The 23,907-nt window shown below is 48.4% G+C and overlaps 1 protein-coding gene and 1 long non-coding RNA gene across 4 annotated transcripts; one reads left to right on the top strand and one right to left on the bottom strand.

Annotated features, from left to right (window-relative positions):
* Positions 1 to 53: 53 nt before the first annotated feature.
* On the top strand, positions 54 to 23,658 carry PRAG1 (PEAK1 related, kinase-activating pseudokinase 1). 2 transcript variants are annotated; one of them, XM_027636295.1, is made up of 7 exons: positions 66 to 115; positions 1,524 to 1,594; positions 2,560 to 2,950; positions 4,322 to 6,156; positions 15,119 to 15,276; positions 18,403 to 19,136; positions 22,293 to 23,658. In XM_027636295.1, the coding sequence occupies exons 3-7, from the start codon at positions 2,594 to 2,596 to the stop codon at positions 23,328 to 23,330; spliced, it is 4,122 nt and encodes a 1,373-aa protein (XP_027492096.1). In that variant the 5' UTR covers positions 66 to 115; positions 1,524 to 1,594; positions 2,560 to 2,593; the 3' UTR covers positions 23,331 to 23,658. The 2 variants fall into 2 exon arrangements, with proteins under 2 accessions (XP_027492097.1, XP_027492096.1); XM_027636296.1 differs by lacking the exon at positions 1,524 to 1,594 and having other exon boundaries at positions 54 to 115.
* Positions 723 to 8,728, bottom strand: LOC113943910. Of its 2 annotated transcripts, none has more exons than XR_003526498.1 (3): positions 8,577 to 8,728; positions 6,020 to 6,092; positions 723 to 883 (listed from the first exon to the last, which is right to left on the bottom strand). It is a non-coding gene; the product is annotated as an uncharacterized LOC113943910 (long non-coding RNA). The 2 variants fall into 2 exon arrangements; XR_003526499.1 differs by lacking the exon at positions 723 to 883 and adding an exon at positions 4,406 to 4,495.
* Positions 23,659 to 23,907: the final 249 nt, after the last annotated feature.

The raw sequence follows: 23,907 nt of genomic DNA, 5'->3' as shown, positions 1-23,907 counted from the left end.
GGGGGGCGGAGCGGGGCGGGGCGGCCCCGGCCCACGCGGGGACCCGCTCGCCACTCGCCCGGCGGCGGCGGCCGAGCGGGCGCAGCGCGGAGCCGAGCGCAGCCGCGGGAGGCTGGTGAGCGAGGAGCTGCTGCCGGGGCAGGCACCGGGCCTCCGCCTCCCGGGACAAAGCCGGGCTGGGAGGGGGCTGTGCCGGTGCCCACCGAGCATGCGGGCGGGGAGCGGGGGGCGGGGGGCAGGGGGCTGCAGCCGGCCCGGGGCGCGCTCCGGTCTCGACCGGCACCGCCGGGAGCCCCTGGAGGGGCCCTGCCCGGTAAACTTTCCCCAGTCCTGGTGGACGTCAGGCTCCCCGGAGGAACCGTCTGGCAGACAGAGCTGCTTGGGCTGGGAGTTCGGGTTTTTTTTTGCACTGAAGCATCGTCGTGCCGCAGCCTGGCATCCCTCTGTCCTAGAGAACAGGTAGCCGCTATATCGGGTGCTTGCCGGTGTCCCGAGAGGCGCGGGGGCTCCGGGGATGCCTCAGTCCCAGGTCCTGGCTTTCGGCTTGCCCAGAGGCAGCCCCAAGTCCTGGCTTTCGATCCCCTTCTCCCGGCAGATCCCGAGGGCTTTCCCCACGCGGCGCCGCGTGGCTTGGTGCGGGTGGGTCGCGGGTGCGGAGCCGGCATGAGGACACCGGGCCGCCTGCCCGGGGTGTGGGCAGCGAGAAATGACGGCTGGTCGGGCTGCAGAGAGGGAAACCCCGGGTTTTAAGTTGGCAGCGCCGAATATTAGATCAGAAGCGAAGAGTGGCCGGTGCTGCTTCCCTCCCTCTGATTTTTCTTTTTTTCTGTCTCATCAGGACACTTGTTCAACTTTGGGTGATACCGGACACTCAGTGCTCGATCTAAAAGGATGCAAAGAATAGAATATTTTTTTAAGATTTTTTCCTGCAAATATCGTTAATCTCGTTGAAAGTGTTGGAATATGCTTGAGAGTGATTTGCTGTCCTTTGATTAATTCAGACTCTGTGAAGTCCATGGAAAAAGCTTTCTAAAACAATCTCTTCCCTAAAAAGAGAGAGACATACTGCAATCTGACTTGTGAATCCTACCTCTTTTTTCAGCTTTTTCAAGAAACAGATCCTAATTTACTGGCCTGCCAGACAGAAGGAGTCTGCAGAGACTAATGCTTTACCTGATCAAAGACACCCTTCTTAAAGGTGGCATTTGAATTCAGGTGATGCATGTGGGTCAGTGGCTCTCCCCCCCTTCTCTTTGTCCCATCTAGTCTCTTATTAGTTGTCTTTCTTTATGCCATACAGTGCAGTGGCTGTTGAAGAGGCTGGCCAGGGCATCTCTGAGCCCAGAGGCAAGAGTTTTTACTGAAGTGCAAGCTGTTTTAGGGGTGCATGCCACTGCAAAGGTGTCCATAGCTCTGCTAGGGTTCCGGTATGCCTGTGTGGAGGAAGTGCTGAAGGATCAGGCTGGTAAATTTTGCTCATGTGCCTTTGGGATTGGGGTAGAGAAGTGCTTGTTCACTTGTAGACCCTTGAGGAAGGAGCCTTGGTTTGCCTGAGGGTCAGCTGGCCAGGAGATGATGACCTAAAGTTGGTTAGGTGAGTAAGGACTCTGTGGAGCCACGTGGGGGCACTTTGTGTGCCCTGACATACATAGCAGCTGGCTGCAATTTTTCTCATCAAGTTGCATTCTCTGATCTTCTCTTCCCTAATCCATTGAGCTTTGTGGGAGTCCTCCTCTGAAGTATCTCCAAAGTTGTTAGTTCCAGGTAGCTATTGGCTGAGTGCAATCAGACCTGGCCAGAAGGGGAGGGGGGGGGGCAGAGGAATGCAGGAAGGAATGTCTTGTTCCTGGGGCATTTCCTCCTGGGAAAGGAAGATGGGAAGGAATCCTTGTCTGTAAGTAATCCAAGAGCAAAACGTTTCTCCCCTTGAAGACAATGAATCATTTCAGCAAGCTGACACTGTTATTTGTGGCTCTTGGCAAACCAGATAAGAGCTTTCTGCCAGACATTTGCTCAAATCAGTGCCAGCCCCAGCCCCGCTGATTGCCATTCTCTGTTGCACTGGGTGGGAGAGAAGCCTTTGTGTACCACGGCAGTAATCACAGTGGTGCTTTTGGGTGAAGGAAGGTTGTTACTGGGTCCCCTTGGTGACACAGTTGCTGATGCTGGTCCTCTAGGCCTTTTTATTTTCCAGAGAGGATGTCACTTCGGAGAAGGAATTTTTCCTGCCTTGCTCTTCTTGTGTGGCTGTGAACAAAACTCCTTTTCTTTACCCTTGATCTAAACCTTGCATGAGGCTGGTTATACATGCTCATTAAACACGGAATTAAATCACATAGGAATGCTGCTTGCTTGATGTCTTCTCCATTACAGAGCTATGCTTAGAAGTTGAGGCTTTTCAAGTGATTGTGTGGGCTTTAGCTAAGCTGTGAAAAAAGTCTTGTAAACAATACACCTTTGTGATGAAGGCAGAGTAAGATTAATTATCACCTGTCCTATTAAAAATCTTCCCACTTGGGACTATAATCAAACTGATCAAACAGTGTTGTGCTTTTCCAGATAGCCAGGTGAACTTTGAGTGGCTCGGGAGCAAATGCAAAATGAGCAGCAGAGGACAGTGCAGAAGACGCAGTGGGCTCTCCATCTGACCCACGAGGATTTGAAGATGTCTGCGTGCAGTGACTTTGTGGAACACGTTTGGAAGCCAGGCTCCTGCAAAAACTGCTTCAACCCAAAGAGTTCCCATCGGCTGCAAACAACCCCAGACACGGGAGCTTGTGGCGTGCTCCCGAATGGAGTTAGGACCAAGCCTGAGAACCTCGTGTTTGACAACGAAGGTGTAAATACTTCCCCTTTCTCAAAGCCAACAATTGCTGTGAAGCCAACGATGATAAACTCGGATGTTTCTGACGCGTGGGCGGATGTGAATATGAATGCAGATCTGTCACAGGTAATGATTAATCCAGTCAAAGCATGACTTCCCGTTACTTACCTTTTTTCAGGAGTGCTAGGAATAGCTGTTGAAACCGTTTCCTTCTCTTTGTTTTTCCTTCTGGTCTTGACTCAGGTTTTTAAGCCGTATATTGCCTTCTCAAAACATCTTTGGATGAAGCTGAATGAGCTTTTGCTCACAAGTCATGTGCAAAGGTGCTTAAAATTACATTGTTTCTTTAGGAATTTCCGGATTTTAAATGAGGATGCAGGTTAAAGTTATTTTCCTGGGAAGATTTACGGAAAAGATGTCTCACCTGCTTGCAGTCAGTGCTACCTGGATCCATGGTCTTTGTGGGTGAGGAAGGAAGTGCCCCACCTTCCTACTCCTTGGGCTCCCAACCTTTGCCAGGGCAGTAATGCCCTCTGGGTGTAGCACCGCTCCCTGCTTGCAGACTGGCAAGCCCTGTGGTTTGAGTTGCAATCAAGATGGGTGGTGCACTCCTTGCCCTGACCAGCTGATATCAGCACTGCCTCAGCTGTGCAGAGTGGAGCATGGGCTGCTGTCCCTCTGCCTGTGGCATAGGTGTACTCCTATCTCCTCTTGCCCCAGAGGAGACTCAGGGCTCACCGGCTCTTTTCTTAGCCTCCTGTTGCTATTCCTTTCTTCTGTTTTAGGGGCAAAGGGCACATGAGTGCAAGCTGCCATCATCGATGGGGTTTGATCTGTACATGCAGATTTGGCCCCAGGCTGAGTTTTGCGCTGTGGGACCAGGTTTGACCATCCTGGAATGGGGGTCGCTTCATAGGCATGTGTTACTCTGCCTCTCCTGCTTCTCCCTTGGCAATCAGGATAGATCTCCCTCTGATGAAGAGATTCCAGATACCCTGTCTGCTCCTCACTCCCTACTGCTGAACATAGCCAAGGATAACCTGTGATAATCTGTGTCTGTGTTCCAGAGTCACACAGTCTGGAGCAGTGTGAAGTGAAATGAAAATAAGCAGAGAGAGGTGCAAATACTCCTTCCCTCTCTGAATCTTTAATTGCACGGTGATTCACAGACAGGATGACAGGTTGGACACGTTTCTGGCAGCAAACCCATGGAAAGAGAAAGAAGAATGCCTTATTCCACTGCATTGCCATTGTTAGAAATGCAAGGATTGCAAATGGTCCAGGAAATATGACAAGTGTAATTTTAGTAGGAAATGTTTGTGGAAGTTATTGGTGGGATGAGCACAGCAAAATGGATGGTGAATGCCAGAGGACTGTTCACTGGAGGTGGACTTCAGTTTTTGCAGTTTTAGTTTTGTGTTGGTTTCTTTATTTTATTTCTCTTTCATTTTGCATATGCACTTCCTGACAGTGCACTTGTCTCTTTGATCTGTGCAGGTCAGCTGGGGCGTGGTTTCTGGCAAGCAGCTCCTTCTGAAATCAGGAGATGCAGAGCGGATCTGCCTTGACAATTTTGGCAATGGTGGTGTGAGAAAGCCCTTCCTTCACAACCTGCCCAGCGACTGCTTGTCTTGCTGTCCTCCTAGCTACTCCATGGTGGGTCTGCGCAGCCTGGAAAGTCGAGTGGAGAGAAATGTCTCCATCCACAGCCTGGTACTTGTGGGTGAGGTGGGCAAGCAGGAGGACAGAGCCAAAGACAAGTTTGCCCTGCCTCATCGGGCCCCCTGCTCTAATCCATCTGCACTGGGGGACAGAAGCACCACTAATTCCAGCAGAAACCCTTCTTCCCAAGCCAGAGAAGGAGCAGTGCTCCTTTCAGAGGGTGACTGTGGTCGCATCTCCTCTGGCTTTGAAAGCGAAGGGGGCGAGTACTGTTCAATCACAAACTGCCACAGAGAGCACCCTGTCTCATGGGAGTCGTGTTGCACAGAGGGGAAGGCTGCACGCTGCGAGAAGGAGAGTCACGCTCCCTGCGGATGGAAGCAGCGGGATGCTCCCGAGATTCCTAGGCCAAATGGTCGGGCAGTCAAGTTCAGCGAAGAGGAGCGCAGAGCTGTGAATGTGGCCTTCTGTATCACAAAAGACCATGGTGATCCTCTCCCCTATGCCCTGTGCTCAGAGAGGAAAAAGCTGTCTCTCCATGCTGAGCCTGCTGCCCTCCCTGAGAGCACAGGGAGCAGCAGGGCAGCTGCCTTTGCTTTGTCCCGGGAGGATAAGGACTCGCCTCTCCCTGTGGAGCCCTCTGTTGCTGGAGGTCCTCAGACTGAGGGTTCGGGCACCCCTCAACAGGCTCTAGTGGAGCCGCAGCGCCCTCGCCTCACCGAGCCAGCCTGCGGTGATCCAATCTATGCCGAGAGCACCAAGAGGAGGAAGGCACAGCTGAAGGCTGTCAGTGGGCAGGCAAAAGCAGAGAAGCTGTCCCACGGCACTGTCAAGGAGCAAGCTGATGGGTCATGGAGGGATGGTGGCTGGGCTTTGGGGGGTGAGAAGGAATATCAGGACTCCACTGGCCAGGTGGCGGCAAAGATAACTGTAATGACGGCGCACACTGAGGATGATCACAAGACAATATTCCTCAGCAGCCCCGACTCAGCAGTAGGAGTTCAGTGGCCATGTATCAGCCCCACTTCCCACCCTGATTTTGGGACGTCATCACCTGCCATTGAGCCTGGACAGATTTTTCAAGCATCTGGAAGTGAAAACAGTCCAAGATTTCATCTGGGAGCTCCTGCCAAGACCTCGCTTAGTGACAGTCCAGCCATTCCCCCAAAGATGTCCAAAAACAGCCAGCCAGGAAGTGAGGGGAACTGTGTGCTGCCAGTGAGCTCCCATGTGGCGAGGTTTGGTGATGACAACAGCCATGATGGGGCTGGTGTTCAGCTGCTGCCGAGGAGCTGCACTGGTACAGGTGCCTTTGGGGCATCCCCTTCTCCGTGCACTCATGTGAATGGGGTCTCTGTGGAAGAGTCCAGTAGAGGCCTGGCAGGCTCATCCTGTGACAGGAGGCAGAAATACTACACCCCAACATGGACCAAGCAGTGCCGAATAGAGGAGGAGGAGGAGCAGGAAGAAGAGCAGGAGCTCTTAACTCACCCATGGGCAGCAGGAGCTGAGAATGGAAAAGCTGGTACTGACCTTGTAGATGATGGCCTGATGCTGGAGAGCCAGGCTGGGATCACCAAATCATCTTCTTTCTCCTTTGATTTCCCTAAAGACAAGAGTAATGGTATGGAGTTTGCACCACCGCCACCGCCGCCAAAAAAGCAGTCCAGGTACAGCCCCTGTGAGTGTGTGTGTGTGGTGGTCTTATTAACCATTTGCAATTGGGGTGTTTGCTGCAGGGGTTCATTGACTAGGAGGTGCTTCCTGTTCTTTTTTCCTTCCCTTTCTGTTTGAAGATAGGCTTTCAGGAGCATGGGAGGTGACTGCACAGCTGAAAAGCTATATATCTTTTTACTCTGAAGAGCTGTCCGATCTTTGCAAGTCTTGGTTTGAATGTCATGTGCACTTGTAAAAGCCCTTCAGGGCTGCAAGGTACAGCCTTGAGTCCCAATATTCAAGTGAAAACAAGATATGTGCCTGGGAGGGCTGGTGTTTCCCAGGTCAGCTTCATTCTGTCTTGGCGCAGTTCCCTCATGTCAAATAGGATAGAAAATGTGGTGTTGCAGTCTCCTTGTGTAGGTGGAACTGGGCAACTTATCTTAATGCTAATAACCAGGGCCTCCAAAAGCCACATTTTCAGTTCGGCTCTAATGTCTTTTTGCTTTTGAGGTGAACTCTGGAAGCTGCAATTTCACAGAGAGGGCTCCTTGCCTGCAAGCAGGTAATTGGAGCTTGCCCAACATGGACTTATTCTGTGTGGGAGCCACCTGTCTTCAGGCAGCCTTCCAGTCACCACTCTCCTGGAAGTTAGGTTTGCAGGCAGGGCAACAGCAGGCCCCAGAAAACAAATGTGAATGAGGGAGTTCTGTCCATCTGGGAAGGAACTAGGTTTGCTAAGCAATTAAAAAAACCCCAAAACCCAAAAAACCAGGCTTATAATACTTTGTGTGCATTCAGTATCTGCAGCTGTGTGTATCACAAAAAAAAAAGGGGGGGGGGGGGAAAGGTGTAATGGGGGAAGAAAATTTTATTTGCTGTTCATGAATTAGGTTGTCTGAGCATACTGGGGAGGGATACTTTTACCTTCTGCAGATATCCTGTATTTGCTTTATTGTGTGTGTCAATTTTGTTACCTGAAATTGTGCATTGCACAATGGATTTGACTCTGGCTTCTTAATTTAGAAGTGAGGAGAAGAAGGGGTGGGTGTTTAAAGGAGAACTTACTCTTGGGGTCTATGGTCATGCTTCTGCGTAGATATCATAATCTCCAGGTTGAGACTGTGAATTTTCCATGTGTTTTGGGGTTGGCTAGCCCAGGGAACTAGTGTTTTAAATTGACTAATGGGTGGACAAGTGAGTTTTCTTAAGGAAAGGGAAGCGATGAACAAATGGCTTTAGTTCTTAATGCTGGGCTTCCTGCTGTGGTGCTGCATGCTGGCTGGAGTCAGAGGAAAGGAAAGGTCTGCAAGCAAGTGAGCACACAGATGCCACTTGGTGTCTCCTAGCAGCCTGAGTTGTATTTGCCACACGAGGTGTTGTTGAGCCCCAGTGGAGAAGATAAGATGCTGTTGAGCAGTGATCATTTAGGAAACACCGAGTTGCCTTCTGAAAGTCCTCCAGAACCTGATTCCTTTCCCTGCAGAGCAGACAGAGCTGACTGTGCAGGCCAGAAGGGTGCAGGCACTCAAATAGCAGTATCTTCCATTTGCCGTGCTGGGAGCTCCTGCTTTTGGAGGAGCAATCATGTAGAACCCTTTGTCTGTACTGGGGGCAAGGATGCTTCCCTGGCAGTGCTTGGAATCTCCTTTCTGCCTTCATGAGTGCTGGGAAGAGGCAGGGGGCTCCTTGCTGTGTCAGGGTGTCTCCTTGGCTGGGTAACTCAGACCAGCTTTGCTCCAAGCCAGGAGCATGCCCTGCTGTTGCCCTCCTTGTGGTGTTATGACAATCTATCCTGAGGGGTGTGGAGCATTTTCTGCTCCTTGGAGAGGCTATTTCCTGCTCCTGGTGTGATCAGGCTGTGCCAATTGTAACAGTTGCTTTTGAGTCATCCTGAAAGCATCTGTGTGCTAGAAAGCCTATGTGAAAGCAGGCAGGGAGACTGAGGTTGGGGAACATGTGACATCTGTGACTAGGATCTCTGGCAGAGCCAAAAATGCTGGCAGAGTAAAAAACCCTACCAGGTGGTTGAGGTAGGTGCTGGTTACCCCCTGTGGCTGTAGGGCATGTTGTGCTACAGGTATTTGCCTCCTAAGGGCCTTGATGCCTTTGGCTGAGCTGTGGGGTGCTTTACTTAAAAACGCATATCCCTCCCTCCGGCTTTACTTAAAAACGCATATCCCTCCCTCCGGCTACCAAACCCCGGCTACCAAACCCCAGCTCAGCGGCTTCTCAGCCCTGAGGAGTGATCTGATCAGAGGCAGGTTTCGAAAGCTGGGCAAACCTGGATGGTTGCTTTGTTTGCTTGCTTCGAGTGTGCTCTTGTTTTCGTCTCCAGCGTGGGTTCTCTGAGCGTGTCAATGCAGGACCCAGGGTGGTGGGAGGGATAGCTGAGTGCACAGCTGGTAAAGTCACTATAGTGGGATTGTGTTACCTGGGGCAGTCCTTGCTTGCAGCTTTGGGCTATGACATGGCTCTGACCTGGTGCTGGGGGAACATCTCCTCCCTTCCTTCCAGGTTGCAGCCAAATACCTGAAGAAGGAGAGTCACAAAGGTGACTCCATACTCTCCTAGTGCCGGTGAATCTGTGGACAGGTGTTTGTCCCTAGTGGAAGAACCATTGATCCTTCTGTTATGCTTCCATAGTACCTCACAGAGACTGAGCGCCTCAGCATGAGATGTTCCCTGGTGGCACAGCTGCAAAGACTTCTTTGGTAGATGGATAGAGCTAAAGCCAGCATAGATCTGGTTGTGGCACAGGCTTTGGGCTGGGGGGGGCTTAGCAAATCAGGGTTCATCTCAGCTGCAGGAAGGGCGTGTAACCATCCTTTTTCCTTCTAGATCTCAAGCTGCAGCAAGATATTTGATTTCATGCTGGAAAATGAAGTCTGTCTGTTTGAATTTCCTATTTAAATTTAATTACTTTAAAGAAAACTTGCATGTGTGTTTGAACTAGTTATAAAGCAGAAAAAGAAAAAACAAGTCTGTAGATTTTGTTTTGTTCATCTGGGCTCTAACAATTAATAGGGAAAAAAGTTTTTACAGGATAAATTCCTGCCAGACACTGAGGAAACTCTGGTTTTGGAGTAAGCTGTCTCTGAGGATGGCAGAAGGAAAAATTTTAGAGGGGTTTAAAAGTTGGCACAGAAAAGGAAAATAATGAATTTATGCCTGTTTCATCCTGTATAAAGCTATTCTGGATCTCTTGCAACTGTTTCTTCATACAATCCTGTTGTATGAAAGATTATAGATATTTAATGTTTGCTTGCTCTGAAACACAATAGCAAATGAGTTTTAATTACAAGAGGGAAGAGATTGGACAGGGAAGATGGTGGCTGGTCCTCTTCCAAAAGCTGGGAAGGTAGTTGGCTAAGGAAAGGGCTCACTAGGGAAACTAGGATCCCCAGGACGTGTATGTGCAATGAAGATTTAAAGGTTCTTTGGCGTGAAATGCTCTAGCGTGGCCTTCAGATTCTTGGCACAAGGAATGAATCTTTGCTGAAATTTATGTCTCTCTTATGCAGAGGATCAGGCTAAATGATTATTGTAGTTTCTTCTAGCCTGAAAAACTTTGATGGTTAATTTATTTCATGTGCCTCTTAAAGAAAGGAAATGGTGATGCTTCTTTGCATCTTGAGCTGTTGCCTCTTGAACTGTTTTCGTCATAATTAACACCACCTTCAAAAGGCAGTGCTGCAGAGAGCTTCTGAAATTTGCTGAATGCACTTGCTTGGGGTAACAAAGGTGTGTAGCACAGCACTTCCCAACACCTGTCATCGCTGAAAGCAGCCAGGACAAAAGAGCTTGTGGTGTGCCAAGATTGCATGTTACAGTGCTGCTGCCATTGCTTATTGCCAGAGGGAACAGAACACAAGAATGTTACAGAAAAACTACAGTGTTGGGAATTGGATCGCCAGGAGAAGAGACAGGTGTTGGGAACTGGATCGCCAGGAATAGAGCCAGGTTTGTTCCTCACTGAGGAGGCAGTGCTAGCTGGTGGGACTGTGCTGTGTGTTCCTTGCCAGGAATCAGTCTATGGCAGAGCAGCACTGTACCCGAGGCGGAGTATTCCTCTTTTCTTGCCATTCCTGAGGCATCTGTTTCTCTTTGGAGCTCAGTGTCAGAGTGTAGCCCAGTGACAAAAGCATACTGGCATCATGGAGCCGCTCTGGCAATTACAAATGCAGTTGGAAGTCACAAGGGTCCCAAATTTTGATCCTTTTCTCTGTGATGACGGATGACAGCAGGTACTTACTGTTTGACCTAAGACAAGCCAGATTTATTTTTATTAATGTAACAAATTATAATAAATAAATAAGAAACTCTGGATGGCAGCAATTTAAGTACACGATTAATAATTACACAAGTAAATAAAAATAAGAAGGGGGAGTATGGCTCAAACAGGAGAGAGAATTATGCTCCAGGACAGAGAGGGGATACACCTTTTGGATTCCCCTGGTGGTTTTTGTCTGAAACTAATCAGGAATTTCTCATGCTGCTTCTGCCAGTGAATTATCTTTAAAAGGTTGTGATTTATCAGCCAATCTTTTAGGAGAATTTGTTTCTTTTAAAATGAAAGTCGTTCACTCTTCTGTGTGTTTCCTGTCTCACTACTTAAAAAAGTGCAGAGTTGGAAATTGAAATGAGATTTGTTATCTTCTTCACCACATCAGAGTATGCAGTGATTTAAATTTTGACCCATCTACCATCTTAATTCTGCACCCCATCTGAAATTTCCTATACATCTCCAGGCTCCAAGTCCTAGTTTCAACTTAACCTGCTCTACATAAAACTCCTTTGGTACAGGGAGGAGTGGTGTACCCCTCTAAACAGAGCTAGGAGTGTTTCAAAATCCTCTCTTTCCCTTACCTCAGTTTTGGTTTCTCCACATTTGTCAGCTGGTAGCAGAAGGATAAGTACAAATCTAAGCTTCAAATGCTGTAAGCTCCTGTATGCTGGGTTTTAATTTCCCTCTGCTTCCAGGGAAAGATGCTGGAAGAAACAGCAGTGGAGAGAGGAGGAAGATATAATTATTCACATTTCAGGATAGACAAGCACATGGTACAATGGTGCTTCCTCTTGTGTAATAATTATGCCCAGCCATATGTCATGTTTGATGGTGTAATGCAGTCTGGCTTTTCTCTCTTCTGTGCATTAGTTCCATTATTTTATTCTGGGAGGGGATATCTTCTTGACATTATCACCAAACATCTCCTGGACTGCAGATTGGTTTGTGGTGATTTGTGTGTGCTCTCTGCTCTCCTCTCCCTGTTACACTTTCACATGATTTATAAAGCTCAACATCTCTGTTATCTGCGCAAGTCCTGTTGTCTGTGCTGAGAGGGGGTGACCCGCTCCTGCCAGCACAGAAAGGCTGGGAAACTCCTGTGATGGGAGTGCAGAGCCAGCACTCCTTGTGATCAGGTCTCTGCTTCGAGAGAGACATGCCTCGCGGCATCTTCCAGTGCCGCCAACAGGCTGCATGTGTGATGGCTGCTGGAAAGGAGCAAGCGGGAGCCTTGCAGCTCTTATGCCTGAGTGGCCTTCTCCCACTCTCAAAACCTCCTGCCCCTTGCACTTGTGGAAGGCAACCAGATCTGCATGTCAAATGTCAGGCAGGAAATTCAAGCTGAAGGTATGTCTAGAGTCCAGAGGTTCCTGAGGCAATATCCCAAGGCATGTGTGTCTGCTGTGGTTAGAGCAGCCATGCTTTGGTGCCCATCTCCAGTCTTTCTCTGAGAAGTGCAAGGCATGCAGCTGGTGATGCTGGAGTCCTGCAGCAACATCAGGTGGGACCCCTATTTGTGAAGAAATGTGAGATTTAACACATGGCTACTGCTTGAATGTGAGTTACGGGAAAGACAAAGCATGCCCTAGCCAGAGATGCAATGGGGGACATGGGAAATGAGCCGGATCCCTTTTTAATACTATAGAACTCCAGACTCTGGGGTTTAGGTTTTTTTGGTTTGGTTTGGTTTGGTTTTTTACAAGATCACTCTTTTCAATCTTGACTTGTTTTAGGCAGGACTGTGGAAAGTCATGTGGAAAGTCAGCTGGATGAAATTGTTTATGATGGGAAAACTGGGGAGCAGTGAACAGGAAAAGTTGCCTGAATATACCAGTGTGTTGCATGGAGGGTGTTGAGTAATTGGAGTGTATTTAAAGCCACCAGAATAATTTGGAGAGCTGGAAACCTGTGAAATCATTTGTTTTGAGGTTATTAGATTGGGAGGGCTGACTCTTGTGACCTGTTCTTTATGCACAGAAGCATGAAGAAGGCTCTGGTGCTGCTCTTGAAGTTGCTGAGCAGGCATTTCTGAAATGGGTATAAATTAACGACTGTTACATCTTTCTGAAGGGGAGTGTAGCCCACAGATGTTTGCAAGGCAGTGACAGGGGTGGAGGGGACGGAAATCCTAATGTTTTCTTCAGATTTAACATGGGTCGATACTCTTTATTTCCAATATCTTTTGGTAAAAAGGGCAAGATGGAGAACAGACACCTCTGACCTTGCATTCACATGTGGTGGAAGGAACACTAGCAAAGCAGGGGAAGTTCAGGTTAGCTGTAAATCAGGATCTCACAGGCTGCCACAGTGATAAGCTGATCAGCTCTTGGGTTGGAATTTTACTGAAATGGGAGAGTTTGACCCTAGCAAGTGTTTTCAGTAATTCTTTGGTATAGTGGGCGGTGTTTCGATCTGTGAAGGCTGCAGCCTGGGCTTCAAGCAGCTCCTAGGAAAAGAGGGAGATGTAAAGCAGAGGTATTTCCAGGAGGTATTAGCTGGCCAGGCTGTAACATCTGAAACAAGAGCAGGATGTCGTTTAAGCGGCAAACAATTTCTATTTCGGTGCGCCTATTCAGGAACTGCATTTTACATAAGTCACGGCGGTACGGAGAGGAAACAGGGCTTGCTGTGCGACTGATTTCACCGTGACATTGAGCTCAGCAAAGGCAGCAGCCAGCACGGGTCTGGCAGACGCCGCGTTGCACCCAGGTTGCTTGGAGGAATAGGTGTGGCTGTGCGCGGTGGACCTTGGTCCGCGCCGAGCAAAGTCCCATCTCTCTCTGAGTGCGGGAATGGTAAGGCAGCTCTGTGAATTTGTGTTTAGTGATGGGAAAGGAACAGAAAAGCACCAACTTTTCTGCGGGTCTGGGGGGAGGATTGTGTTAGAAAACATCTGTGCAAATCGAGACCAGCTCTCCTGTAAAATCTTCTTCTCTTAAGGATTCAAATGCGTCTTTGATTCTTGCCAGGTCAGACAGTGCACCCGCATGGGTGTGCGCCCTTGTGTTTTTTCCACCCAAATTACTAAAATTAAACGTATGAGGAAATTATAGGATAAAGTTATAACATTATAGTAAAAGAAAAAAAAAGTATTTAAGTGCAGTTGGTTGCTTTCAACAGCATTAGTTGTAACAGACCTAAAATCCTCAACCTTTCTCTTTCTCTCTCCTTCCCTCTCATTTTTTAAACTGTGTCTTATGTGATACATTGTGAAGTTTTGTAAATCATCCCCAAGAGGCTTGCCGTGGTAAATTCATCACTGGTGCAAGACCAGTGTCTCTGCTGAGGTTATACCTGAAGTGGTTTTTAGAGCCTTATTTTCATCAGCCTCTGAGTATTTTTAGACCAAGGCTGCTCAGGCAAATGAGGAAGTCTGGCAGAAGTTTCTTCCGGGCTTCTCATACACTCTGCTCTCCATGTGGTGGTGTGGACCCGAGAGTAAGTGCTTTGTCTGGACTGGGAACAAAACATTTCTCAATCTTTAAATGAAAATCTCTCATAGCATCTGCTGTGCTTGGGGGTTTTGGACGAGGAGGGATCCCATGCATGTGAACAGGGTGCCACAAGAAAGTCGTTGTGCATGTCTTTTGTTTGTCTTTCTCAGCAGCTATTCAGCCGTCTGATTAGGAAACGCAGGATACCTTCCAGCAAGATAGCTGGTGGAAATCCTTTTACTTCTGTCCCAGTCTGCCACTAACCCCTTTATGTTCTTAATCAATGTGTTGAATTTTATCAGCGAATTGGCAGTTTTACTTAAAAACCGTGTACTGATAACCTTTGTTTGCTGGCTGACAGAGTCTGAACAGTACCAAAGCTAGGAGTGTTTATGGTCTGCTCTGCTGCCTATTTCAACAGTTTCTGTTGTTTATCAATGCAGAAAAAATGAACAAAATGCAAGGGAAATGGTTTATCTTAGCAAAAAGTCCTGCTTGCCTGAACTTATCACTTAAACTATGACCTGGCAGGTTATAAGCTCAGTTTATGGTTGGCTTATTTATTTTTTTTAAGGTGGAAGCTGCATGGAAAACTGTAGGTCTTACATTAAAAACTGCATGGTAGGTTCTGATTTTAGCAGACTCATGTTTTCTGCAGAGTTGCTTCTTCTTTTGTTAAGGTGCTAGTTATTACTGTGATGCACTGTTTGAGACAACAGTGGCCAGGGATGGATGACTCTTCTACTTGTCCCTCCGTCATGAAGGAATTGGGCTCAGACACCCAGTTTCAACCTGCCTTCTGTAAAATGGGAGGAGTGATGCTACTCCCTTCTCATGAGAACTTTATTGAAGGCAAAGACTAGTGGCTCCCCACTTCCCAGTGACAGTGGCCAAAATGAGATGTGTTCGAGGACCACACACGTGCTAGGCAAAGGAGGTGCAAGCTGGGGCTGAATGCTCTTGGCTCATTGGCTTCCCTTTTCTGGTCAAGCGCAGCCAGTTTGTTCTAGGAGGCTGGCATGGGGACTGTAAGCCTATAACCTGCCCAGAGTCAGTGGGATACAATTCCCCAGGTGCTGGAGGAAGAAGAAAAATGCGCAGGAATGAGGTGCTCTGGCATGTTAAAAAGCTGCACAGTGTGTGGATAGGCAGAGGCCAAGCTAACACTGCTCTCAGCTTGAGTCTCCGTGCACAAGTGCATGCAGGGTATCTTTTGCCATCTTTCTCCTGACTGTTCTCTTTTGCTCTCTCTAGGCACACTCTGAAAATGAACCCAAGTAACACTGAGTTGGAGAGGGTCAGCAACAGCTCTGCTGAGAGCCTTAGCCCACCTTTCCAGAGCGTCCACGTCAGCTTCACAGCTGGCTCCAGCGACAGCCTTGACTCCGACACACAGACCGGGAGTGATGGGAGTAAGTGACCACTGGGTATGGGAGAGGTAGCTTTGTACCTGAGGCCCACTGCTGAGGTAGCATCCTCAGAGTGGGGATCGTGAGGGTCTGATCCCCTAGTTCCCCCAACAACCCTTCATCTTTCACCTTGTAGCTCTCCTCTTGTCTGGATAAAACCTCCATCTGAAAGCGATTGTCCTTATCCTGCTTGTGCTTCATACATTTCACAAGATCACAAGTAGTACTGCCATAGAAAGTCCTCCACAGCTTTGAGGAGTACCAGAAGGAGTCTTGTACTAGAGGTGATCTTTCCTGCTCATTAAGTTCCCAGTTATTTCTTGAAGGGGAAAAAATCTGCCTGCACTCGTTTAACTGAGGTTAAAAAATACTTACTATGAAGTCACTTTTTTCATCAGTGCGTAATTTAGACATGCACTAACATGTTCAGCAGCTCAGAAAGTATTTCCTTAGCAAAAGCAACCTTCGGGTAGTGGAAGTTCTGTCTTTCCAAGAGCAACAATGTGCAGCAATAAAATTAAGAGCCAGAGCTCTGGAAACTCCATTTTTCCATCGCTAACTTGGAGTCTGAGAGTAAAACCATGCCAGGAAATTGTACAGGGGTAAGAAAAACTCATATGTGTTGGATCTTTACTTGCTGGGCACAGAAGCATTTTGCTTTCAAAAATGATGGGGACAAGAGGATTTCTCTGCCTCCACTAACAGAAGCAACTGTTTAAACCCATCACGGGAAAGATGAGTTTTTAAATGAATACTCAAATGCAGTTTTTTTGCTGATGCAAGCATGAAGCTATGCAGTCAATCACTGAGGTGAGCTCAAATTAATTGGCTATGTTGTCAGATGTTAAAATATGAAGTGGAGGGGTTCTTTTAAGCCCTTGCCATGCAGAAGGACTCTATGCTGGAGGTGCAGAGCACTGTTAGGAATGTTGTGAAAGGGTTTAATTCATTACTCTCTGCTTGGGGCAGAGCCCAGCAGCACATAAAAAAAAAGTTAAGGGCAGTTTGGCATCTATGGGCTTGGCATGTGGACTGGTTGCGAAAGATTCCAGTGCTGATGTTTGTTCCCTAAAACTCTTGCAAGTAAATCTTGTCTCATGAAACAGGGATTCAGCTGCATGTCCTGGCAGAGATGCCTCTGTTGAGCTGCTCTGGGCTGCTTGCTGAAGAATTTTTCTTGGCTGCATGCTCTGTCAAAGCCCCTTGAATAGAAGTGGAAAGAGGTGCCATGCTGAATGATCCCTGCCTGCGGCTTTTTACAGGGTTTTAATGGAGGGAATCTTTCCTGTGGACCTGTTACGGTGTGATGCAGATGTCTGGGTTTTTATTAAAGCTTGAGGCGTGCATCTCAACTGTTGGGCCACGTGCTTCTCAGCTGAAACTGGAGAGCAGTCGCATGCTGGGCAACTGGGTTTGCAATGTAGGCAGACACCTGGGGCAAGGGTCCAACAGGAGTCAGAGAGCTCAGCATCCAAGAACTGGGGCAAAAGAGATGTGCTGATTCACATTTCCTACAGAGCTGTTTCTGAGCATCTTGTCAGAAATGGGGGGCTGAAACTGCCTTGCATGGGAAACTCATCTTCTACAGAAGCCAAAATCAGTGCTGCTCATTCCTGAGATATCTCTCAGTGATGTTGCTGATGGGGTGCATTACAGAAGATGCCTTGGCAGTGCCATGCAGGCTCCCTTGGCAGTGGAGGGGAAAAATGAAAACTGACATTGTGCTACCAAACTGTGGTGGGGAGGGACAGGGCCAGATCATGCCAGCATCCACCCTGGTAGCGGAGAACTAGGGGACATGCCCTCACCTCATGCAGTCTCACGTGGTGAGCAGCTAACAGGGATTCCTGCTGTGGCACAGCTGGTATGGCTTTGACCCTGCAAGTGACACCCCAGAACAGGCTGTAAACTCAGGAATCTGAGCCCCTGCACTTGGAGGTTGTTCGTGATTGTTGGTGAGTCACTTGCTTCAGACTGACATGAAACTGCCCCAGGGCATTCCTGTGGAGCAGCCAGAAAGCCACTGTGGGGAAGTGCCCCCTGGCAGCTGAATCCTTACCAGCAGCTCCAGCTGCTAAGCTTGCTTGGAGCTAAACCCCATCATGCACCTTTCAAGGTCTACACCTGTATGCAAGTTGTTAGGAGAGCTCAAGTTTATCAATAGTCCCACTTGTCATTGAAGCGGCATAGAAAAAGTCTCTTAAATTATTGTAGCTCTTCTTTTAATTTCCTGTCTGCTCCTCATGTATTCTGTCTCCATGACCTGAAATTACTGCTCTTTATTTCTATGTCAAATCACTTTTTTTCCCTTTTTTTAATGTCTCACTTTTTCCGTGGCATGTAATTGTATTACCTGTCTCCAGTTTGGCCCAGGCAGGAAAGCAGCTGCTACTGCTGCTCAAAATGAGCCAACCATCCCAACCCAATCCATGGCAGATGGCATGTGGAGCTGCTTGGGGTTTATTGGTATGTAGTGGGGCCAGCCTGCCCTCTGAGCAAGGAGGTCTGGCAATAAGCTGGGAGACAGGCAGGGGTGGAGGCCAGATTTTTTCAGGAGGATGGAAATTGCCAAAATCCCACACCTTGCTCAGTGACCCTTACCCTGTGTGAAGCAGGGAGAAAGGTTCAGTATACTTTTTGGGCTGCCCTGGAACAGCCAGAGGGCTGGAGCTGTGTAGCATGAGTCACTCTGTCCTTATCATGCCGTGCTGCTGAAGCACTGGGTGGCAGCTCCCAGGTGAAACAGGCTGTGTTTAAAAGGTTGTCCTTGTGTAGAGTGCTTCATTCCTGCCTCCCTGTGTATGACATCACAGCTTAAATATTTACCCTCTACTACCTTTTTACTACTGTATATGCAGTTCATAGGGGAGTGGTTTTGGGGGTGGGTAAGTGCATTTCTAGATGGCTGGTTGCAGCCTGCTTTGCAAACCTGCTGTATTAAGCTGGATTAAATCCCTAACCCCTTCAGTGAAACTTTGCAGTTGTGAATAGTTGAAGACTGTGCACTGGGTTCAGATGTAACCTGGCTTGCTGCTGTGTTTCCAGCCAGGGCCCTGGGGATGTCAGGGATATGGAGAAGGACCTGCAAGCACCGCTCATGGCATCTTCTTGTGTGTTGCTGTCTCCTAGGGCATTCATCTGAGCCGAACCACTCACCCCCTCCAGCTGAGAGCCAAGTGTTTCCCCCCGTCCCTTTCCTTCCCGTCTCCAGTGAGGATGGTCCCTCCTCTGCCCCCAGCTGCCCGCCCCCCCTGCCCCAGAAGAAGACGGTGATCAGAACAGTGTCCTCTCCAGATGGCTTTTTTGGGGGACAGGCATCTTCAGGCAAAGCAGCCGGTGCTGCCAGCCCCAGGCTGAATGTCAGCCACTCCGAGAGCAATGTCTGCCTCCGAGAAGAGCCTCCCTTCATCCACCCAGCCAGCCTGGGGGGCCGCCCTGGCGCCTTCTCCTCCTCCGAGTCCCTGGAGAAAGGCTCCAAAGGAAACAGCTATTGGGGCTCAACCAGTGGTAAGAGCACAGGGGCTTGTGTCCCCAGCAGAAACCTCCAGTCCCTTTCCTCCTCGCAGCTCAGTGTGTCCAGCCAGGTGTCATCAGCCTCCAGCCTCCACAACCTCCTGAGCAACATCGACAGCAAGGAGGGGGTGTACACCAAGCTGGGGGCCCTGTACGCTGAGTCCTTGCGCCGCCTGGTTGCCAAATGTGAGGATTGCTTCATGCGGGAGCAGAAGAATGAGCTGCACTTCAGTGAGAACAACTGGTCACTCTTCAAGCTGACGTGCAACAAGCCCTGTTGTGATTCAGGGGATGCAATATATTACTGTGCCACTTGTTCCAAGGACCCTTCTACTACCTACGCTGTGAAGGTAAGTGCACACCCAGGAGGTATCCAGGCTTCCCTCCATCGTCCGGTCTGGGAGGATAAGGCAGAGAGCTGCAGGGTCCAAGGCTGAATGGAAGTCCATAGTAGCTGAGCTGGGACTGAACCTTCAAGCTTATTTTTTCCCCTTTTTGGTGTATGAATTTGAGTGAAAGAGTGAGAAGCAGACTTTGCAGTACACCTTTGAAAAGCATCATCGGCACACAATGGCCTGTTTTCTGTGCTTGTATTTCTCTCAGGTGAAATCTGGCAAGCAAAACCACTTCCAAAATTGCCACTTTTCCCCTACCACTGGCAAAGGTTAATTTGGAAAAGTAGGTTTCATTGTAACAAATGCCAGTCAGATGCTTATTGCTAAAAGGGCCTGAAACCCAACCAGTTTCTCTCTAAAAACATCTTTGTGCAAATACTCTGTTCTAAACTCAGAGGCATTCGCCTCTGATGACACAAGCTGATGAAAGGCTGTTCAAAAGACAGCATTTTTGCTTCTGCCTGCCTTTTAAGTGGAAGGTCTGACCCAGAAACCATGTGAGTGCTTATATGATCCTAAAACTGCAGGCGATGAGATATTGCAGATGCCAATTAAACAATGCAGGGCTGACCCAGACATGCTGTTTAAGGTCAGGTCTGAAATATTTTCCTGTAACTCTAAGGAATACATGTTTGAAATGGAAACTTGAGGTGCAATAGTTCAGCTCTTTGAACCTGGGATAAATAAGCTTATCCAACCTGTTCCATGGACATCCTGCAGATTTTTTTTTTCTTGATCCATGTTACTACTTGAGTACAAGAGATTTTAATTTCCATTCTGGTTGAACACTAGGGACATCTCACTGCTGCTTATTCTTCAGCTTGTTTTCAAAACCTATAGTAATTCCCAAAAAAGCATTCGGAGATGGATTAAGCAAGGAAAAAAAAGAAAAAAATCTCTGCTGAATTGTTTCCATCATTATGAACCCTAAGGGGATGTTTTAGTTAAGTGGCAGCTTTAAAGCACATTTCAAACTCTTCGCAGGACTGCACTTGTGTCGCTGCCTGTGATGTAGGCTTACTCTGTGCCCTTGGTACACTGCAGAGCATCTTAACAAAGCCAAAACCACTCCAACAAGGCCGTACTCTGTGCCAGCATAGTGATGTTTTGTATGTGTTTAGCCATGTGTAGGGATACAGTTCCTGCAATATTCCCGAGCGCCACCATCCTTTTGGCAGCCAAAATAGGGAATGAATAATTGTGAAACATTGCAACTGGATGATTCCTAGCTGCCCCTCCTGGCTTCTGGTATAGATTTTTTGACAAGAAAGAGATCACAGACCCATGACAAAATCAGACTTGGAGAGTTCAAAATGGGCAGAGGATCCCAAGCCAAGGAGCCTGCTGAGGAGCAGGAGCCAGAGTCTGAGCTGTGCAAAGGCAGACATGGCTATGTATAAAATGATTTGAAGAAGCCAGGGTTATGTGAAATGGCTTTAGAGGAATTAAGCCAAGATATGCTCCATGCCTTGGCTTCTTTCTCCACTTAGAGATGCGTGACTGAGCCAGCCCCAGGCTCCTACTTGGAACTTTCAGCATGGGGGATGGCTCTGGTGCAGCCAAAGTCACAAAGAATGCCTGGGTGGGGAAGATCTCCCTGTATTCATTCAGCTGCAGTTACTCTTCCAGAGACTCCTCTCTTGCCAGGAGTTTCTCCCCTTTTTCTATGCCTTACACGTCTTTCCTTTGCGGAGAGGAACAAGCAGGTTTGTTCGCCAGAGGGCTGGAAGGTCTGCTCTGCATTTGGGGACCCTCTGCATCCTCCTGGGTCCCGCTGTGTTAATCTGCAGTTTGCCCAGCTCTCCAAAGCTTGTCTTTCCACAAAATAAGCATGCAGCCACGGCAGGGTATTTTTGTTTAGAAAAGAGAGGACAATAGGGATTTGAAATGCCTGGTCTTCACAGTATTGTCTCATCTGAGTGAATTACCTGCAAATGCCTAGATTCAAACCCTTGCTAGAGGAGAACAAAAGCAGCCCCCATTTATCCAGCTCCACTCTATTCTTGTGCATATTTTAACTCGGAGGCAAAATTGATTTCTCCTCCAGTTTTGCACGCATGCTGTGACTGGCAGTGGCATGCTCCAGGGTTTGAAACCTTTTATGCTGAGTTTCAGCCTGTTGCTGATTCCTGTGGATGAGATATAAATACATCACTAAATAAAGGGGGAAAAAAGTGCATAACAGAAATGCCAGAAGGTCCCATAAGCTAATGGATACTCCTCTAATAAATCTGGGTTTGAGTTTGTTTAGTCTCTAATGCAGTCGTAAAGCTAAAATACAGAACAAAATGAAGATAGAAGTCACGTGGGTTTAAAAAAATCTAGATTATAAAATGCTTTTTTCCCCTAGAGTTTGCTGCGCTCTCACTTATTTCTAGGCCTGTTGTTAGCACCCATTTTCTCTTTGGTGTTTTTTTTTTCCCTGTGTTGATGAGTGCAGCTTGTTGCTGGTTTCCCTTAGCTGTTGATCATGGGGTTGAGAATAGTTGCTGACACAAGGAAGTGGAATGGTTGAGGAGGATGTGAAAGTGGCTCCAGGGCTTAGGACCAGAGAAGAATTAGATGGGAAGAAAGTGCTGGAGGTCTCTGTCCACCTCTCACTCCAAACAGCACTATGCTCGCAGACACGTTGCATGGGGCCTTATCCAGGCAAGTGTTTACCATCTCCAGAGATGGAGGTGGCACGCTTCTGCCATAGGCTTTGCTTTTCTCCCTGCAGTATGTCTTCTGGGTCGCAGTAGTTTATCTCAATGACATCCATGATGTAAAAGCCATGTTGCTTCTATTGGCAATGAAAAAAAACCTTCAGAAGTTATTCATGGGAGGGCTACCATCCTCCTTTCCTGTAATTACTGGGCACTGCCTGGCAAAGGAAGCAGGCTCAGAAATGTGACACAGACATCTGGTTGCTAACATTGGGGTGTTGCAGGACGAGAACAATCTTCAAGCTAGGAGATAGTTTAAAGTACTTAAGGGACTGATGTGCATTTTGCTTCTCCTGTTGTCTTAGCATCTGCAAATCACAGTGTAGGAACCCACCTCTCAACTTCCAGTCTCTGCCCTGTCTCTGTCACTGGTTGATGAGACTTTTCCTTTGGTCTCTCCTCACAGATTTGTAAAACCCAAGAGTCAAAGGTGGCTGCTTCATACTGCAGCCCTGCTGTGCCAGTCCACTTCAACATCCAGCAGGACTGTGGTCATTTCGTGGCCTCCGTCCCCTCCAGCATGTTGCTGGCCTCAGATGTGGGGAAAAGCATGCCTGGGGATGGCCTCTATCCGTCCCGCACTGCCAGTGAGCATGACTGTGTGGTGGTCATTACCCGCGAGGTGCCGAGCCAGACCACTGCCGACTTTGTGAGGGACTCAGTGATGTTGCACCAAGCCAAGCCTGAGCTCTATGAACGTCGCGTTTGCTTCTTGCTCCTCCAGCTCTGCAATGGCCTGGAGCATCTCAAAGAGCATGGCATCATCCATCGTGACCTATGCCTGGAGAACCTCCTGCTTGTTCCCTGCAAGCCTCCCATGAGCTATGTAAAAGCCAAAGACGACAAACACTTACCCCGCCTCATCATCAGCAATTTTTTGAAAGCTAAACAGAAGACTGGAACTGGAGACTCCAAATTGAAGAAGAGTCAGGCCCGGCTGGCCCCAGAAATTGTGTCGGCTTCTCAGTACAAGAAATTTGATGAGTTTCAGACTGGTATTCTCATCTATGAACTGCTGCACCAGCCCAACCCTTTTGAGGAGAAGGTGCACCTCAGGGAGCAGGAGTACAGCCCTGAGGACCTCCCTGCTCTACCCAGCCTGTCCATCTACTCCCAGGGACTCCAGCAGCTGGCCCACCTGCTACTGGAAGCAGACCCCATCAAGCGTGTGCGGATCACCGAGGCCAAGCGGATGCTGCAGTGTCTGCTTTGGGGACCCCGAAAAGACCTCATGGAGCAGCCCCTCAGTCATGAAGAAACCCTCCGCCAGGTGCTTCAGAACTGGGTGGACATGAAGCGTGCCCTGCTCATGATGAAGTTTGCAGAGAGGGCCGTGGACACAGAGCGGAGCATTGAACTGGAGGACTGGCTGTGCTGCCAGTACTTGGCATCTGCTGAGCCGGCCTCCCTCTTACACACATTAAAACTGCTGCAGCTGCTCTGACCTTGGATGTGTCTCGGAGGCAGCTGAGGGCTCCTGGTTGCCTTGCAGCTAAAGGTACACAGCCCCTTTATATGTGAGAGGTTGGAATCTCAGCAGCAAATGCATGTTCACCTCCTGCCCTGCACTCCAGTCAGAGTGCACCAGACACGTTTAGTATCCTCAGCACTGTTAGTTTGTGAGCAGGGAGAACTGGGAACCTACCCCAGTTTTGGAGGATTTTCTGTTCTGGGGTTTTTTTTGTTGTTGTTGTTTGTTTTGGTTTGGTTTTTTTTCTGGTATGTTAAATGTGGACTAATAAACCCCTGCCTGCGTGTGTGCATGTTTCTAATGAACTCAATACACTTGAATTGATTTCTGCGCCTATGGGACAGTCCTCTGATCCCCACTTCTCCCAAAGCTTCAGAGCCCAGGAACACCACCATGCTCCAGAGTGGGCAGCAGGGATGAATGGTTGACTGCTTCTCCTGGGGACCAAGGGCAGTTCACATAATGCTCCTTTGCAAGGGAGAACCAGGAGGGACTTTCAAATTCACAATCTTTTATGGGTTTTGGCATCCATTCTGCTTCTCACTTTAAA

The sequence above is a fragment of the Corapipo altera genome, unplaced genomic scaffold (genome assembly GCF_003945725.1).
Source record: "Corapipo altera isolate COAL_440 unplaced genomic scaffold, ASM394572v1 22b, whole genome shotgun sequence".
Lineage (NCBI taxonomy): Eukaryota > Metazoa > Chordata > Aves > Passeriformes > Pipridae > Corapipo > Corapipo altera.
Note: the sequence above shows the minus strand (reverse complement) of the source record. Positions and strands in the feature narration are given on the sequence as shown.